Consider the following 19149-nt stretch of genomic DNA (forward strand, 5'->3'; position numbering starts at 1 on the left):
GGAAGTCACTTTGCATCCACTACAAAACTATTTATATATTATAATGTTAATATCAATAATAATTTTATATATAACGACAATATATTATATATTATTAATATAGACTAATATGTAGTCATGCATGACGCTTTATTTTATAAAAAATTATGAAGTTATTATTATATACAAATTGTTTGCTAAGATTATTTATTTGTATAAAGTTAAAAATGATATTAAATTTTAATTTGTTTTTTATTCTCATGTATTGTCATTAAAGCACAGTAATTTATTTGGCTTAAAAGCAATTATCTATAACGCTCGTTTATAAGACATTAAAATCTTCATATTTTTTATATAAGATTAATAACTCTATTGTAGGCATGTTTGTGCAAAAATTTGATTAGTTGACAAAATAAGATTATTGTCTGAAATATTTTATCATTTGTGCAATTCATTGTGATAATAATATCCGTAAATATTGATTCGCAAGATTTATACAAAGCCGTTCGGTTATTTTGCAATAAGATCGATCTGACCTATTTTATCCGTTTGAAATAAATCTCGCAATTAATTACGCGATTTATCAGCGCCGAGAAGCGCGATCGAATAGTCCCGCCAAAAGTGACGTCAATCCGATTCATCATGGCGATCAGCTGCGCGGAATTGTCGGAGTTGCGACCGTGGGTTTATCGTCATACTCGCAAATTGTGAAGTGTCTGTTGTCGTGGACCGGTCATCGTCGGCATTGCTCGAACTCGGACAATTAGTTACATCGCGATCGTTCCTCTTGCACGTCGATCGGCGATACTGGATTTTACGCGCGCGTTTATTAATCATTCACGTGATCTCGTTAGATCTTTTGCATCTTTTCAGCCGCGCACATATAACGATTTGCACGTCCGAAAGTGAGATCATCGTAAGCAACCGATGTCAGAACTCTTATCTCACCTTCATTATCATTTTTATGACAAGTGTCACCTGTTAAATCAACTACCGATTCTCTTTGCGCAGTGCCATTTTTTATTACATTATCAGTCGTGTAATTTTATTTTCAAGTATTTTATGATTCTATAAATGTGTAATATTGATAAATGTGCAGTTCTAATTGACCTTCAAAGTTTTGTATGAATCATTGCGAATTACAACGAGTAAAAGAGATTTTTAAATTATATAGATTTATTATTAACATTATTAAATTCTTTATTCAAGTTAATGATTTGGTACAAAAATGAGTCTATTATTTATAAATTATATTTTTTACGTATAATTTTATGTAGTAAAAATACTTTGTAAATTTTATGAAATGATTTTTGCACTCTGAATTTGTTAATTATAAAATATATGAAAATAGAAAAATTGAAAAAAGAGGACAAGAGAAAAATATTTTATCTACACTCAAAATAGATATAAAAATGTAAGAAAGAATACAAATACAGTAATAAATTTTTTGATTTTGATAAATCCGAATCAATTCAAACCAAAAGGTTAATAAAATCTCTGAATGAAAATTTATACTTTCTTTATCGTACATATTTAATTTATAGCGAGAAAGTTCTGACAGAATTTTTTTTTTTTTACCGTAAAACATGCAAGTTTTTTTGGTTGGTACCGCCGTAACAAGGTCGACATGCCAATAAGAGAAAGTGTTCCTTGTTCGAAACTTTAATTGTCAATCCGCGTAAGATTCAAGGTTGTTTTCGAACGATAGTTAAAAATAAAATTAACTTTTAGTAAAGTTTCTGTATTATACGAATATATTAATTTTAAGAAATACACGAATATTCTAGAATAAAATAATACATTTGAATAAAACTTATTATTCCAGCTTCAAATTTTAGCGTGCGTATATCCGATAGTTTTTTTTTAAATGGACCCATCATCATTTTCTATATAAATTGATTCCTCGCAATATTTGACGTAAAAAGTTATAAAGATAGGATGGTAAAAAAATTTAATAATTTACAAAATATTTTATATTTTGACATAATTTTATATAAAATATGAAATATCTCATAAATTCGGCCATCCTATCTTTATAACTTTTACATCGAATATTGCGGGAAATCGATTAATATAAAAAAATTAGAGTAGTTCCATTAAAAAAAAAATTGAGTAGGATAGATATACACCGAAATATGAAGTGATGGGACCATGATGATATCTCACCCAGCTTGTTCTCTAACTTTTATTTGAACAATTATTTGCTATTATTTTCGAGTTATTCAAGTGTATTATTTTATTTCGGATATTTCCTATACATTATATTATATTATATTATATCTTCTTGTATTTAAAATATATAATTATAATGTTAATATTTAATGTATGAAATATTTAAATTTATTTTCTATTTAAATTGTATATTAATATTAATATATACATTAGAGAGTATTTGTTATTCAGCGAGATAACATTGAGTGTAGATAAAATTGGCGAGAAGTGAATAATTCAACAATTTGTTACTAATCTGCAATTAGACTTTAGTTTCGACAACTGACATTTGTCAATTACGAAAAGAAAGAATATATATCCACTGATACTTAATCGAGGGATACTAAACGAAGTGTTAAACGCACTCGCACAAATAGATCGAATGACAAACAATGTTCTGGGGATCCTAAAAAGAGACGAAAAATGTCTTGGAAATGTTGATGACGATGGAATTTAACATTCCGGTCATGACAGACTCAGAGTGGGAATATACGGAATACGAGCCGAGCAACATTCATATTTACGAGAAGGAGTTCCGCGACTACGTCGTATATTACGTGGCACAAGAAGATTCACAGCTCTACTTAGGCAGTTTGCAGAACCTTTCAAGTACAGGTATTCGGAAAATGTGAAAAAAGTCTAGCGAAAAATACTTTTGAAACGAGTATGTGGCGTATGAGATATTTCACGGATTATCATTGTATTTCCTATATTTGTCCGTGCAATAAAAGTTTCATTAACTTTAACTTTTCGAATTTTCTCAAAGATAATCTTTCGTATAAATTTTGTCTTACTTTTTAACTTAAAAAAATATAAACTGATTTATTTATATTTAATTAGCAAATACTTTGTTCCGTTAAAGAGAAATACTTGATGAATTATTTATTATTTGATTAGAACACAAGTGTATTTTAACATGCAATTAATATAGAAATATAATTGAGACATGAAAGAGAAAATATATATTTTTTTCCAAAAATCCGATAGAATGAAATTAACGCATATCTTGTTGGATTCAAATAGTTAAATGAAATAATTATTTTTGGTTGGAAATTTCCTTTAAGATAAAATATATTGGATTTGTGAAGAATGAAAGCTTTTTAAGACATATTTATTGAAGAAGTTATTCTGGTACGCTTATGTCCCATTTCTGTCAACTGTTTTAATCAATATTAATTAATTTCACACATGTGAATTGAAATTATATTTGCACCGTCTGCCCAGAAAGAAAGAGAGAAAGAGAGAGAGAGAGAGATGCAATGAAATATGCAAATCTGTAAAAGTGTCAAATCCATGCGTCGTATCATCAGACCGGATAAAATAACATTCCGTAGTCATCCCAGAGATTATTACGCAATAGCAGGAATTGAATTGAGTAAAGTGTCTGAATCATTTATCGAAGGCCACGGAGAAAAATAAATCTTTCTGATTATTCTTGTGCTACTCTTGTCACGTTTACTTGTGCTACACAATAGAGAAAACCTATTATTCCCCACGACTGTCACAGGGAATAATAGGGAACGCGGTCATTTAATTATGATATGTGAGTAATTTGACATTGGCGTTTTTAATAACTCTTGTAATTATATTAATTACACGTTTGCGAAGTATGAGAAACACACATTCTATATTTATTTTTAAAAAAATAATTACTTTAGTTTTACTCAAATACTTTGCGATCTGAAGCTCCGTATATATTTAATAATAATAATATAATTTAACATGTGTAATGAAGATAAAAATGTATTAGATTATCATTGCTGATATTATTGATTTTTTTTTATGCTGTTAGTATTACATTTACAAAGTACATATAAGGGGTATATTAAATCAAGAGAATACTATAATTCCGTTCATTTTGAGGAAATGATAAAATAAATGTTAAAAGCAAAAACGACAGAAGCGTTATGCTGCTTCGTTATCTTTTTATCGCGTATATTCTGGTCGCGATGCTCTGTTATTGAACTGAGTATTTAAATTGACAATGATTAACCACGTTTGTCCGGCGCGTAGTAAGTTCACCCCTTAGACTTTTGCATGAACTGGCACGTGTTTGGCGTTTATCATTGAGTCGTTGCGGTGTACTGGCGCTGACAATGAATAATGCAATTAGATAGGCGGGCCACAAATTAAATTTAACCGATACATCTTATCTTTGTAAATACGTTGAGTAACTCATTATCTCAGTGTTTTGCACGTTTTTTTTTTCTTCTATTATGAGTGTATATCGATATCGATGATTGGCTCTGACACGCCAACACTCGAAAAAGTTTGTCATTCTATCTGTCAAGAAAAAAATTTTATAATGGCATATATATATATATATATATATATATATTTTTTAATTATTATTATTATTATTTTATTATTATATTATTATTATTTTATTATTATTTTATTATTATTATTATTTTATTATTATATTATTATGCATTTTGTCAAAGTGAACTTTATTTATTATGTTTAGCATGTTTTGTGACTATCGTATTATTATATGTCTGATACAATACTTATCTCAAAATTATCTGAACTTTCTGGAAAAATAAGATAAATGAAAAAAATAGGTATCATATATATATATATTTTTTTTTTATATATTTTTAAACTTAATATTGTGAAATAACTTAAATTAATTTGAATTTCAAGATTTTTGTAAAATTATCTAGTGTCTTCTTATAAAATAAAGTAATTATTATAAATAAATTTAATTTTAGACGTAAAAGAGAGAGAGAGACATATATATTTATGATGGAGATATCTACGTAACTCAAACTAGTCAAGATAAATGCGCATATTACATCCAGAGACATTTTGTTTATCAACACGCTGTTCAAGGATATAACGTGATTAAATTTGCCTTTTATGCACAGATTCCGATAACGAGAGCAAAGATGGTTCCACGTCGCAGGAGAAGAAGCACGGTCGCGTCTCGCAGCCCATCAACACCATTGCCTATACGGTAAGTGTGTTTATGTACATATATTCATGTTAAGCGCCATAATTGAGTGCATATTAAGCATTGGTACGCAACCATGCACTTGCACCATTTCAACGGGCAATCGAGTGTCGAGACCACGATGATTAGATGCCAAGGAGAGCAAATGTAACCTTTGCTCGAATGAATAAATATCCGTTTTCTTCTTTTATGCGAACATGTAGCTTAACGTCGTATTTGTTTCCACATCATTTAAAAAAAAAAATATTTTACGATTTAGAGCGACTTTCTTCTGTATTTTATATTCCAACTACAAAAGTTTACTAATATAAAATAAAAATTAATATAAAAAACCGTTTAATTTATGAGAAAGTCGATAATCCAAACGTGAATAAAAACATAGTTTTAACGTAGAATAACAAGTGTTGCGTAATATCTTAAATCTTTCGACGAGCATAATCTTCTTTACGTAAGTTAAAATTCTATCTCTAATATGGTATTTTTTGGGAATCGTTATGTGACTATGAAAGCAATCGTGCATAATTCGTCCGAAAACTTTCCTACGTTACATTGATAAAGATATCGTTTCGTTTCGAAGAAATATTTTTTCATGCTAAACATATGCAAGAATGACGTAATGTAAAATTCATGCAGAGTTTTGCGTCTAAACTGTTCCGAAAAAAGCTGTACAAAATGTTAACGAAAGAATCCGGGTTAATCGCACCTGTCACTCGCGCGCTACGGTTATCAACCGCAGTTATCAGGCGCGCACGCGTGTTTCTCGACACCAGGTACTTCGGTATGAATTCCAATTACTTCGCCGTACCTGAAGCCAGCGCACTCTCGTTAGCGGAATAGTTTCTTCCTCGTCGGTCGCGTTCGTGGCGAAAGGTCGTCCCTTCGCAAGGACCGTGGACATTCGCTATATGTGTTCCCTCGGAACTTCGTAGACACGGGACGACACGAGATGCAACATCTGCGCATCGCTGGAATTCTAGAGCGACGTATACATGCAAAGATCGCGATCCGCACGAGACTCGGCACACATTTACAGACCGGACACCTTGTGTAGAATAGGTTTGTAATGTTGATTCTCCAATCTTCCCGTTTCTGTAGCAAATCTTGTTTAGACCTTCGGTTTTTATTCAGATTTTCGATTTTGTTTAGACCTTCGGTTTTTTATTTTGAAGAACATGGATTTCGATTATCTCTTTACTTAACTTATTGAAGCTTTTCTGTAATCAAATAATGGATAAAAACGATAATAATATATTCAGTCGAATAATGTATGAAAAAAATGAAGTATAATACGTATATTACTATTTTATATTATATTTTTTTTCTGTTTGTACGATAATAGTATTATACATTGTGTTCTCCATTCTGTTATGTCGATTGTCGATTTTGCTCAGATATATAAGTCTCCAGGGAAATTTCTCAATCGAAAAGCACTTCGGAAAGAAAGCATCTTTCTCTCTCCTACCTTTCTCTCTCATCTAATCCTAATCCTAATCTTTTTCTAATGCGGCGCTTGTGAAAGGCTTGCTCCAGGGAACCGGAAGTCCGCGCGACATTCATCCGATGAGGAAATGAAGTTGCTGCACAAACTGTACTTCTTGATTCCCTTCGGAGCGGATAGAGCGAAGCGGAGCTCCGTGCGACCGGTCTGGCTTGTCATGGTGCATTCCACATTCCATTCTCTTCCAACTTAAATGGAAATTCTGTTTTTCTCGTAATGTTTTCTAGTGATGAACGAAATATTATAAGTTATTTAATTTGAACGCAACTAAATTAAAGAATTGTTATTATCATTTTGAAATAAGTTCTGCAGAAACTTGATTAATTTTATCATATCTACAACAGTAAACAATTGTTCTGCAAATATATATCTTGTTTAATTTGCTCTCACTATTGATTCAACTGATGATTATCTCGAAATACAGTCGGTTGTATTTTAAATCGATAAAATTTACCAGTATCTCTCATAATGTTGCAGTATATTAACGTTTTTTGATAATTAACACAAATTAATGTAATAATGGAAAATGAAAATATCTTAGAACTTGGAAGAAACAAATTTATATTGACTTTTGAGAACAAATTATATTGAGAATTATTTAAAAATTAACATTTTATGTATCTCGTGAGTCACGTAATGTTAATCTGTTAGTGGGCCATCATTATCCGCCAGTCTTGTCAGCTGTTGGCGTTATCCTGTTTGACGGTAGCGAAATCACTAACGTCGTAACGTAATCCGTGTGTCCTGATAATCACGATGGTTGGAATCCCTGCTCTAATAGAACCCAGTTTATGTCGCCTATTTCGGCTGCCTTGCATCCAGTTGATCGATTAACGTCTGTAATCTGACAATCCCTCTTATCATCCTCGAGCTAGCGACCTTAATGACGCTCGCGTACATGTTGAACAACATTTTCCAAGTTTCCGCTTATCATTTTATCAATTTTCAAGCAAAGTTCTGAAATATGTGTTTGCCTTTGTATTAATATTACTACAACTTTGAATTATGATAGAATTAACAGAGAGAATTAATTCAGAAATTGCCTAAAGAGTTTGTAGATACGCATTTTGTGTGCTTTCGCTTAACTTATCAAAGTAAATTTTCTTACCTGAAAGTTAGATGATAGTTTTTAACAACTTGACTTTTTAATCAAAATTACCATGCTAAGACAGTATTACTTAGCACAATAAAGTATATTGAAACGTGAATGGTAAAAATTCAACAGAATTAATAGAAATATTTTATCTCTGTTTAATTAATTATGTTAATATGTACACATTGCATCATGTAGACGAGAGTAAATGAAAAGTTTTATAGTTACAAAAGATATTAATTTCAGTGGCAAAATATTAATTTCAACGTTGAGATTAATTGTTGCATAAAAAGATTACTTTCTGATCAGAATGCAGAAATGCACCATCAGAGGCAGATTATTCAGTAATTTTCTAACTAAAGATAGGTAAACGGGCGAAATCGACGAGCATGAAAGAAGAGAGAAAGAGAGAGAGAGAGAGAGAGAGAGAGAGAACGTGAAAATGAGAGGAGTAGAAAAATAGGGGCGCACGAAGATGAGCTTCTCTTGCGCGAGAGACCTTTTGTGGGCTGGCAGTTCTCGTTCAATGAAAACGATGATGAAGATTATAAAGCCGCGGCTAAAAGACGCGGAAGCTGAAACAATAGCTATCTCTCGCTCGCCTTCCTGCTCTTCGCGGTTTTAGAAAGCATCCCTCTTCTATCTCGTCTCCCTTTTTTCTTTGCCTTTCTCGGCAGTTTCATTATTGCGATTTTCGCTTTTTGCCCGTTTTAATCGATCTCTCTTTTTTTTTTCCGTTGCCACCCACGCGTCTAATCTCTGCTAAAGGAATGGCCGCTTTTTTTCTTGTTTGATTCCACTACTATTAATGGGATGCGAGCTAAAGGAAAGGTCTTGAAGGGCTTTTGTCTATCACTTGCCTGATATCGATTTTTCTTTTACATATTTAAAATCAAAAATATTCAAAATAGAATGTTAGGAAACGAAAATATTGCATATTCTATTTTATTGTTTGAAACATTGGTTTTTAATTAATTGCTTCTTTATAAGTTATAAATAATCAAGATAAAAATGATAAAAATGACGAATTATTATTTCAAATAACCTCAGATAAAATTTGTTTTAATAAAAGTTGATTTGTTGTTTAATTAATAATTAATTTTTTTTTTTAAGTACGAGCAATAAAATTTTGAAATTCAGAAAATATAGTCAATGAAAATTTTTCGGGATATTTTCAAGATGTAATAATTTAATATCAAGGCAAGATAAAGAACAAAAATCACATTTAAAAACTATTCTCATTTAAGGCAATAAAGAAAATAGACGATTGCCATATACGGTGACAATGTATACGAGTTTTCTTAAAACATTGTAGATTTGAAATGCTTTGGAAATAAATAGTTTAATTGTTCGAGCGTGAGTAGCTTAAGCTCCGGGGAACTTTGCTGAAAAATGATAATAGCGAGGCAAGATTTCCGTGTCATGGCATCTAATGGAATTACGAGAGCACTAGGGAAGCGGTAGACAACGCGCAATTGGAGAGAGGGTTGAAGTGTCGCGGAATAATTAACGAATTTCCCGGCGGGACATAAATCGCGTTTTAAGCGTCGGAAACCCTATTTTCTGCCGATGTTCGTTGAAAATGGCGAACTTTCCGACCGCGGGTGAGATTAGCGTCCGCTCGCGCGGGAAGAGACGAGCTTTTTAATTGATTTATGCCGATCCTTTTCCCGGCACTATTGTTCAAAGAGAAAGCGATCGCGACAAATAGCACCGATTAGTTCGCGCAACAGTATTACATCGCTCGTGTGCAGGTCGTTGCACATGGATTTGCATAAGAGACATACGAGCGAGCGTGACCTCCGCAACCGCGTAACCAAGGCTCTTTTTCTGGGAATTCAATTTTCTGTCGTCCGATACTCTATCGAAAGCGTTTCTGTCAGCTTATGTAAATGAGGCTGATGGCCTCATGCGCACTATTGCGGACACGTGTGTGCGGGAAAATGCATAGAAGATTCAGATGCATCCAGTAACAGAGATTTTATTAAGTGATTCTCTCACAGCATCATCTCGAGTATTTAGATATGTATATATTTAAATACATTCCCGCGAATTTACGTGAATATGTGATAAAAGAAGATTTGTTTAGAGATCAATGATTAAATAAATGCACAAATTTTTAAGTACTTTATACATATTGTATTTTATTAGAAATATCGTAGACATTTTCGTGTTTGGCGTGTATTAATAAATCTATCTTTTAAATCATTATGTACTTTCCGGCCATCCATTTTAATTATTATTTCATTAAAAGCGAATTAGTTTTGTAAACGCGGCGAAGAAGTGACATTATTTCGTTGCTTGCACGAGAAAAATGCATAAAAAAAAAAGTTAGATGCGTGAAGAAACTAATTCCTTGGAAGGATTACGTTTCCTATTGAGATACTTAATGACATGTTTGCCTTCGTAATTACAGGTGGGCGACAGAGACACACTTACATCAGTGGCGGCGCGATTCGATACGACGCCATCCGAGCTGAGCAAATTGAACAGGCTCGGAAGTACTTTCATTTATTCCGGTCAGCAATTATGGGTGCCGACGAAAGGAGAAGGACGCCCTGGAGGCGAATCGACCACCAACGTGCCCAGCCCTGATCCTTGTCACGATCATGAATCCCAGGACGACTTACCACCCGAAGAAAAAGGTGAGCATCATTTTCAATTCAATCCCTTCTGACATTGTTGAAGTATCATAGATTGTTTAGTCAAGCTCTTAAAATCTCTCTGAGTTCATATTTAATGAATAATTACATTTATAAATCTTAATTATTTTATCTTCCAAATTTTAATTTGTAAGATGTTATAATTATGGATTTATAACCGTGGAAAGGGAGGAAGGGAGAGAATTTTTAAATGTCTTTTGAAAATTTTAGAAAGTTTTTTTTTTCGAGGAAACAACTGTCTCTGGAAAAGATATATTATTATTTAGTGTGAAAACAATAAAGCAGAATTTTATTTACGAATTATTACATGCGTGCAATATAGATTTCACAATTATTTACTAATAGAAACAAACTTTTGAAGGGGACAAAGATATGTTAATGATTCCACACTTACCGCTTAATTATCGCAGAATTGCTTTTGCGAAATAAAAGAAGAGATATTGTTGATGACCTCTAAAGTGCTCATTTATATTACGTACAGGTTGGTGACAGATAGCTGTCCAGAGTTGTCGAAGGACGACGCACTCTTTTTTTCCGTTTATGACGCAATGCACGAGGGCGTACAATTAATGACGATCTCATTCTTTTTCATTTAACTTAGCTGTTTCATCGACCCATCGATATCCGTTCGAGATTCTGTATCCTGTTGCGCATTATGCTAATGCGCAAGACAGATTTAATATACGCGTAGCGACGCGGCATGAATAATGTAGCAGGATGCGGAGAACAGCTGCACGCGATAGGCACTAGAGATTGACTCACACTAAATACATGGAGAGAAAAGAATTGGGATATCGGTTATATTATCTTATGTATAAACGAAGTCGATCGCTTGAATGAATATTGATGCGTTAACACATCGAGCTACGTGTCTCCGAAAAATCGATACATACTGCTTGTAACACGCTTGCCTTTTCACGTTTGCATTATGTCTTTTCCTGGAACGTGGATCTTCCATACCTTTCGATTATCGCTGAAAGTAGATAACGGAGACACTCATTCATTACGATATGTTTGCGCGAACTAAGTAATCAGGTTAATTTACAGCTTGAAACTGAACATATAATTTGTCAGAATATTGCGCATTATTTCTAATTTTTAAAATTATCGCACTTTATTTTTAGTTGAATTCTGAACAGAAAGAGAAAGAGATAAAGGTAACAGTTTTATTGTAAGTGAACTAATTCTTTAGAGAATTATTTTTTTAGAGAATTATTTATTTAATGTATTAAACTAATAAAAATTTGCATGAAAATAATTAATGTAATAATAAATGAATAGAATCTTAAATTTAAACTTTTTAAAAGTTAATATATAAAAAAACTTTTTAGAGAGAGGTGATATAAATAATTATATTAATATTTACATAAAAAGTATCTAAATAGATACGTAATTATCCATAAATAATAGATAATTAATTATATTAAATTTTTCTCTCTTTCTCTACACAATGCGTACGGCGAAAGCAGTACGAAACTCAATTCCCGACGTTATACAATTTTACGATTTGTTGCTTGGCTGGTTGGTCCGTTTAGCGGGAACAATAGACAGAGCAAATTGTTACGCACACTTGCTCCAACTTGAGGTTTATTTATGTCTTCTTCGGGCGGAATCGCGCTTTGTCACCGCTGCTGCATCGCACTAGTTATACCGCAGCACGAAGCATGTACACGCGATCGCAACATTCGTGCAATGTATGTACGGGTCGTCATGTTTTGCAACGCCCACGAGGCCGGAGGGAAGAGGACAGTGTTGAGCGCGATCGCGGTCTTACTTCGTGGACTTACATCTTCTGTAATCTGCGACTCGAATGGTCGACACGACGCGCACTGCGAAAAACACAATTACATCATAAAGGTAGCTTAATGTTACATACGCGTTCGCGTTACACAATGCATATTATATATAAGAATTATTACTACCTCGAAATGTGTTCTTCCAAATAAGACTGAATGACTCATTTTGACTTAGCTTGATAAAATGGCCAAAAAGAATAAGAACGATTATTTATATATCGTTGATGCCAAGTTTTTAATATTATTATAAATATTTTTTATTAAAATCTTTTTTATTTAATTTTTTTAGCTTTTATGTAAGAATATCTTATATTATCGATTATATGTAAAAGAAAAAAAATAGAGATGGAATATTTTTAGTATAATTCTTTAAAAAGAGAGTTAAAAGATAATTATTTTAAATTATTATTTTAATTTATATTATTTTTTTATTATTTTAAATATTATCTTTAAATTAAACTTAAATTAAAGAGACTGCTTTTAATTCTTTAATTTTAATCGATTTTTCGTTTATTATAATTTTTTTTTTTTCATTATAAATATTTATCGTAACTCGCGGATTTCGAAAATTTGACAAAAATATAGGTCATCTGGTATGATATATGATGCTCAATCAGCTGATCTTCCACAGCGCAAAGCGCGCGTATACATATAGTTCGTATTGCTCTGTGCGAACATAAGCTATAAGCTACTGTAATAATGTCCGACTGCAATGTCGTGGCGGATGAAACAAATGATGAAATTACTGATTCCGTCGAAAATTATACATGCACATGCTTTGCGTTGCGACGAATAACGAGTCATGTCGGAATTTTCTGGATGTTGAGGTTAGGTTGAGCTCTCTCTGACGTGTGCAGGCGGGATTTGATTTAAGGAATCATGACATACAAGTCTCTGCAAAAACATTGTTAGATAATTGACATTGTGTCTCTCTTAAAAACAAGACTTTGGATCTCTCTTTCTTTTAAAATTGTTATTTTCAGTAGTCATTTTTGTTTGAATATCAAGATAATTGAAATATACTAATTATCATAATTTTTTTGTGATTATAAAGATGTGATTATAAGACTTAAGATCTGTTGCACTGTAAATTATCAAAATATCAATGTCACTCTTTTCATGTATAATAAATATATTAAAATATATTTTTTTATATAAATTTTAGAAAATGCATATTTCTACTTTAAGCTTATATTCTGTAATGTTATTTTGCAGAACTTTTGGATAATCTAAGACCAGTGTCACCAAAGCCAGGCCATATGGAGCGTGTAAAGACACCTCTTGGAACTTCCAGTGGAATTACAGAGGAAGATGAGCAACCGTTTAGAGAAAGATTTCTAAAAATCAATGTTAGGCATATCACAGATGGCCAGGTATGCTTTTGGTTTTTTAAAATCTTTATCAATTTTATTTAATAGTTTTAACAGCTTTGAATATTCCTATATATATATAATATATTTTTCCAGGGTGTAGTTGGAGGTGTGTTGTTAGTCACACCAAATGCCGTTATGTTTGATCCTAATGTATCTGATCCTCTTGTTATTGAGCATGGTGCTGAATCATATGGAGTGATTGCTCCAATGGAATTTGTAGTTAATGCTGCGATTTATTATGATATTGCGCATATGAGAGTCTCTCATACCGAGTCTGGACATTTGGACAAGAAACCTGAAATTTATTACATGAAGAAACCCCAAATAGATAATCGTAAATGTCAATCTCCAGGAAAGGATGAGAATTTTCCTGAATTAGCCGGTGATGATAGTGAGAGTGTATGTAGCTGTGCAGAGAGAGATGGCGATGCTTTTCCAAAGGCCTTTGAGAGAGAACTTGTTACTCCCACCAATCTCCAAAGTGTAAGTATTCTTTTGCTATTGATATTGATATTTATTGTGTAAGAGACAAAGTATTAAAGTTTTACTTTAATAAATAAATACACTGATGTAGGAGGAGAATTCAAATTCTACCAAAGAGAAGGAGAAAGATAATAGTGACAAAGAATTTTGCAGTGGCGGTCAAGCTAGTAGAACATTAGAAGAACGCAGACGTTCCATGCTTGATCATCATTGGGCAGTTCCTAGTAAAGATCGAACATTCTCTGTTGATGATGAACAACAAGATTCATTAAATTCTGATAAGGTGTTTATACTTTTAATGTAACAGAATTAATATATAGAATTAGTCAAATATAATTACAATTATACAGATAATTGACAAATAAATAAATTACTATAAACAATTATTGTAACAGATGGAACCAGCTAAATCCAATGCCATTCCTGAGGACGAAGAAGGATCTCTAGTCAAATTGTCATGCCATGATTCTGGTATTGATATCCGTGATCCCAATCCGCCTATTCCGGTAGTTCAGCCTATACCATCGAAAAAAGTATACTCAGATGCAGACATTGTCTTATCTTCGGATTGGGTTCCTCCGATAACGATAGCGCCAACGAATGTTACGAGCTCGTTAGATGCCGGTCCTACTCCTATTAATGGCAGAAAGAAAGCCAGCTCGGTATCTTTTAGTTTGGAAAGTAATGCAGAGGAGCCCGAAAAGGATGAAGAACATAAGGAAGATGATAAACAAGAAACTCGAAGGAACAAGGTATATGTTTAAATTTAACATTTTCATGATAACGTATGATGACGTAGAATATTTCTTATAGATATTTATTTAATTCAATACTTTTTTTAAGATGCTAAAACGTCTATCATATCCATTATCCTGGATGGAAGGTTTAACTGGAGAGAAAGAAGATGAAAGCAGCAAATCCATCTCTGATAAGGTATCAAGCCTTCCGAACAGTGCGGATTCTCATCACTCTTCTGTTTTCAGCAAAGTTTTCTCAAGGTGAACAAAATTATATCATATTACATTGACATCTATTAACAAAAATTTCTTGCGTTATTCTTCATAAGTTATTTTAAATATATACTTTTATCTTCTATCTTTTCACTCTTCTATTTATCTGTGTTAAGAATGAGTAACATTCCTGCAAAGAAGCGCATTTTCTGAAAAAAACAAACTTATTGCCGCGCTAATTTTTATTTTAACTTGCTTTTTGCTAATTTTTAGAATAATATATAGAGTACAAATGAGGTTACTTAAGTATAAGCAGAAAGTTGTGCCCTACGTACATATGTTATGTTTTTTTGCTATAAATGAAATTAACTTTAAAAGTTTATCTTTATAGCACAAATATAGCCTCATTTGTTGTACATAGCATATTAGCAATTTATAGAAAGAGCTTCTCACATATGAAAAGCATTACGGGATACAAAACTTGTGGAAGGAATATATATAAATATGAAGGTACATTAAAAGATAATTGGTCTAGTTTTTTAAAAACTGACAATTATTGCGTGGTCAATCATGATGAGAGAGAAACTTCAAGATGTTTATGCTTATATTGCTTGTGATACAAATATAGATATTTATTAACGCTTAATATCATTTCTGATAACTAACAAAAAATATGTAATGGTGGTGGAAAAAAGCTCGCCGATCAACCTGGTGAGTGACTTTAGCTCCGGCCTGTTTGCTAAAACCCCCAGCGAAGAGAGTGGCGGTAGAGCGGGTGGAACTCCTCCGCTTACCGCCTCCTCTCTCTCTCAGGACTTCAGCAATTTTTCACCTGGTCCAGGAGGCCTCATTGGGTGAGTCAGGACCCGACATGACCTTACATTGTTGTATCCTCTTCTTCCCGCAATCCTTTCTATTTTCATTTGAGCTATTTAATTTCATATTTGTACTTATCTATTCGTGAATGTTTTATTTCTGTAGAATTCTCTCTTAATATTATAATTATTAAGCAAACACTCTGCATTAATTAAAACTGTTAATATTATAGATATTATAGAAAAAGTTTATACATATATACATACATATATATATATATATATATATATATATATATATATATATATATATGTTTTCCAACAATTATTTAACATCTATAATCTATTTCACAAATATTCCGAGGATTCTACAATTAAAATGCTTTTATCCTTCACACACTTTCTTTTTTTTTTCCTTTGTTTCTTAAGTTTCAAGATACTCCGGAATTGAGGGCTCCTGCTTTCAGGTAAATTATACTGTTTGCCAAAGACTCAGCGATAGACACTGCTTTTGCTATTCTTTAAATCGCTTACAGCCAATACATGATCAATTTAACACAATGTTTAGTACCCTCAAGCTGCCACATAATTTATTGTTCTCTATGTATACTGGATACACTTTCCAATTGTAAATTCCCATTGTTATTAATGTGTATTATATATATAATGTAAATGTGTAATACATATGTGTATATATATATTACTTCTGAACTACAAGAATATGTAAATTAAATATATAGTAGCGCAATAGAACATTTTCGATAGCTGACTAACATGTACTTGTCGTTCAAAAGTTTTTATAATGTTATTCCATGAAAAGAAATTTTCTTTTCTTTTTTATAACGTCACCTTTTATGAATTTTTTTCAGACGCTCTTCCGTAGGTACTTTTATTAGACAGCAACCTTTAACATCCTCCGGCAGTAGCAGCGTCGACAGCAGTCGAGGTAGTAAAACTTCGACAATGGCACCGCGATTGGATTACCGCAGTATGGTCTCGGTCGAGGATATGCCAGAATTATTTGTGAGTTTCGACAGTAAGTATCACTATTGCACATATAGAGATATTCATAATCTATTTCATGTTCTTATTGGAATGGATAGTCTAATTAGCGTGAAGGCATATTCCAACAGAATTTCCTTTCATACAAAATACACTCATTCTGTTACATTTTCATATATCATTTATATTATAAGTATCAATTAGTCATGATGCAAAAAAGTTAATATATGATAAGGATGATAAACGGGATTAGTAGGTGTGTCATGCACTGCACTCGCCCGAAAATAGATAGCTTTTTAAACAGTGTTGTTTTGCCAGTTTATTGCTCTCGTCTCAAGATTTCGAGCGCTTTTGGCTATAAATTATTACAGAGTTGTACAAAAAATGATTTTTCATATTTTTTAAATTCTAAATTCTGTTTTATATCACTAGATAGATTTGGAATTGATAACCAAATGCGCTTTCCTTGGTGTACGTTAAAGTAGTTTATCATTGTTCTAGATTATCATTGTTTATCATTGTGAATTCTATATGCCACTTCACTGAAACTATAATTAAACTATTATATTATATATCACTTTTCTTCGATATATAGAACATTTTATATTTATAGATAGAATAATATTAAGTATTAAAATAACGCGGTATTTTATTTTATATGAATTTATTCTCCATTTGATAGTCAACAATCTTAATTTAAATTCTAATCTCTTTATCTCAAGAATTTAACTCAACAAGTATTTTTTAACAACTTTTTACAGAACATATAAATACATTTCGTGAATTTTGAAACCCTTTGTGCCGCATTGCATGCAGCGAATGCATCTTGTTTGCACTATTTAAGTAATAACTTTTTAATTGCAAATTAAAACGCGTGTATTTACATGTTAATTCTTCTAAACTGATAATCGGATAATCGTTTCAAATCAAACTATCTATGCAGATATGCTTAATTATTATGGACGTTAATAATCATTATACATTTCTCTGCATTAATTACTCAATTATCTCTTTTTTTTTCAATAATATTTTATTCATTTCAGATTAGCACAACGGGTTTCATTATTTAGATAGCAATAGGTTCATACTAATGCAGTAATGTCATTTGTTTCTGTTGTCCCTCTAGTCCAAGCACCTAATTTTCCCGAACTCGAAGGCCTGGGTAGGTTCATACAGTATTAGCTTGCTCTTCTCCTCGTGTCACAAATCCCCATTTCTTTATTTGCCTCTTTGTTTTGTCAAATATCCAACACGTTTCTATCTATTTATGATTTTATTTATATCCTGTCATGCATTGAACATGATTTGCACAATTTTACACATAGCGATCACACTGTGTGATAACCATTATTATATCACTGTAATGATTATTATTCTATTTCATCACTATTGCTGCACGCATATTTAGTATAAATATAATCAGACTCTTCTACAATATATCTATACAATTGCTATTCATGTATTATATCTATCATCCTTGTTCTTTTCACAGAAATTACTCTAACACTGTCTTTTCACCTTATTTGTGATAATGTGCTTGCCTCGTTTTCCAAGATTTATTCGTATTTTTCACCTATTTGTGTATTTGCATATGTGATTCTCTCACAATTCGAACTTCTTATCGTAACAAAACTTATTTATTATGATGTAATCGTGAATCGCACATATGTTGTCTAGACTCGCGAATTATATTGAACGTATAAAGATAAATCTGTCAATTATGCAATTCTTATTAATTAATAAATACTTGATCTATATTGGTAAACGCTTCTCGCATTATACAGAGCTGATCCCACGGCCTGCACGTTCTTGCGAAGACCCACCGTTGTATCTGAGGCTACGAACGGGAAGACCAAAGGATAAGAAAATACCGCGATCGACGCCTATTATGAGTTATGGCAAAAAGAAATTGCGCCCTGAATATTGGTTCAGCGTACCACGTAACAGGTAATCATTTTTCACATTATGATATCTCGTTATATCTCCTTAGTTATTGTAATTCGATAGTGTAAGACACAGAGGAGAGAAGCGAAGAAATGCGAGTGTTATTAGTTAAGGAACTAATAACACTCGAGTTTAAAGTTTTGATTTTAATCATTTAAAAAATGTTTATAGCTTCTTTCAAATAGTACATAATGAATTTTACAATCTTAAGAGATAAAAAATTTAAACAAATCTTAAAATAATATTTGATTGTTTGAATAAATTAATTATTGAAAATTTTTTCGAGATGAGATGATTTGTTACGTTTATGTTACGTTTAATAGTTATAATTTTACCCTAAAAATTTAAATGTAAAAATAAATTTAAAAAATCTCTAAAAATTTGAA

At 32.0% G+C, this 19149-nt stretch overlaps 1 protein-coding gene across 13 annotated transcripts in view; it reads left to right on the forward strand.

Annotated features, from left to right (window-relative positions):
• LOC126859011 (TLD domain-containing protein 2) overlaps positions 1–19149 on the forward strand; it is a 120618-nt gene that overhangs the window by 77604 nt on the left and 23865 nt on the right. For 9 of the 13 annotated variants that reach the window (XM_050609859.1, XM_050609865.1, XM_050609860.1 and 6 more), the window contains 9 exons: positions 5061–5149; positions 10154–10382; positions 13412–13569; positions 13663–14052; positions 14144–14335; positions 14448–14804; positions 14896–15050; positions 16687–16853; positions 18604–18766. In XM_050609859.1, the coding sequence (XP_050465816.1) occupies positions 5061–5149; positions 10154–10382; positions 13412–13569; positions 13663–14052; positions 14144–14335; positions 14448–14804; positions 14896–15050; positions 16687–16853; positions 18604–18766 (1900 nt within the window). Of the gene's footprint in view, positions 1–664; positions 896–2553; positions 2806–5060; positions 5150–10153; positions 10383–12236; positions 12258–13411; positions 13570–13662; positions 14053–14143; positions 14336–14447; positions 14805–14895; positions 15051–15697; positions 15857–16686; positions 16854–18603; positions 18767–19149 lie in introns of those variants that run through there. The other 4 variants (XM_050609861.1, XM_050609870.1, XM_050609862.1 and 1 more) reach the window with 4 other exon arrangements.

Source organism: Cataglyphis hispanica, chromosome 2, assembly GCF_021464435.1.
Source record: "Cataglyphis hispanica isolate Lineage 1 chromosome 2, ULB_Chis1_1.0, whole genome shotgun sequence".
Taxonomy (NCBI): domain Eukaryota; kingdom Metazoa; phylum Arthropoda; class Insecta; order Hymenoptera; family Formicidae; genus Cataglyphis; species Cataglyphis hispanica.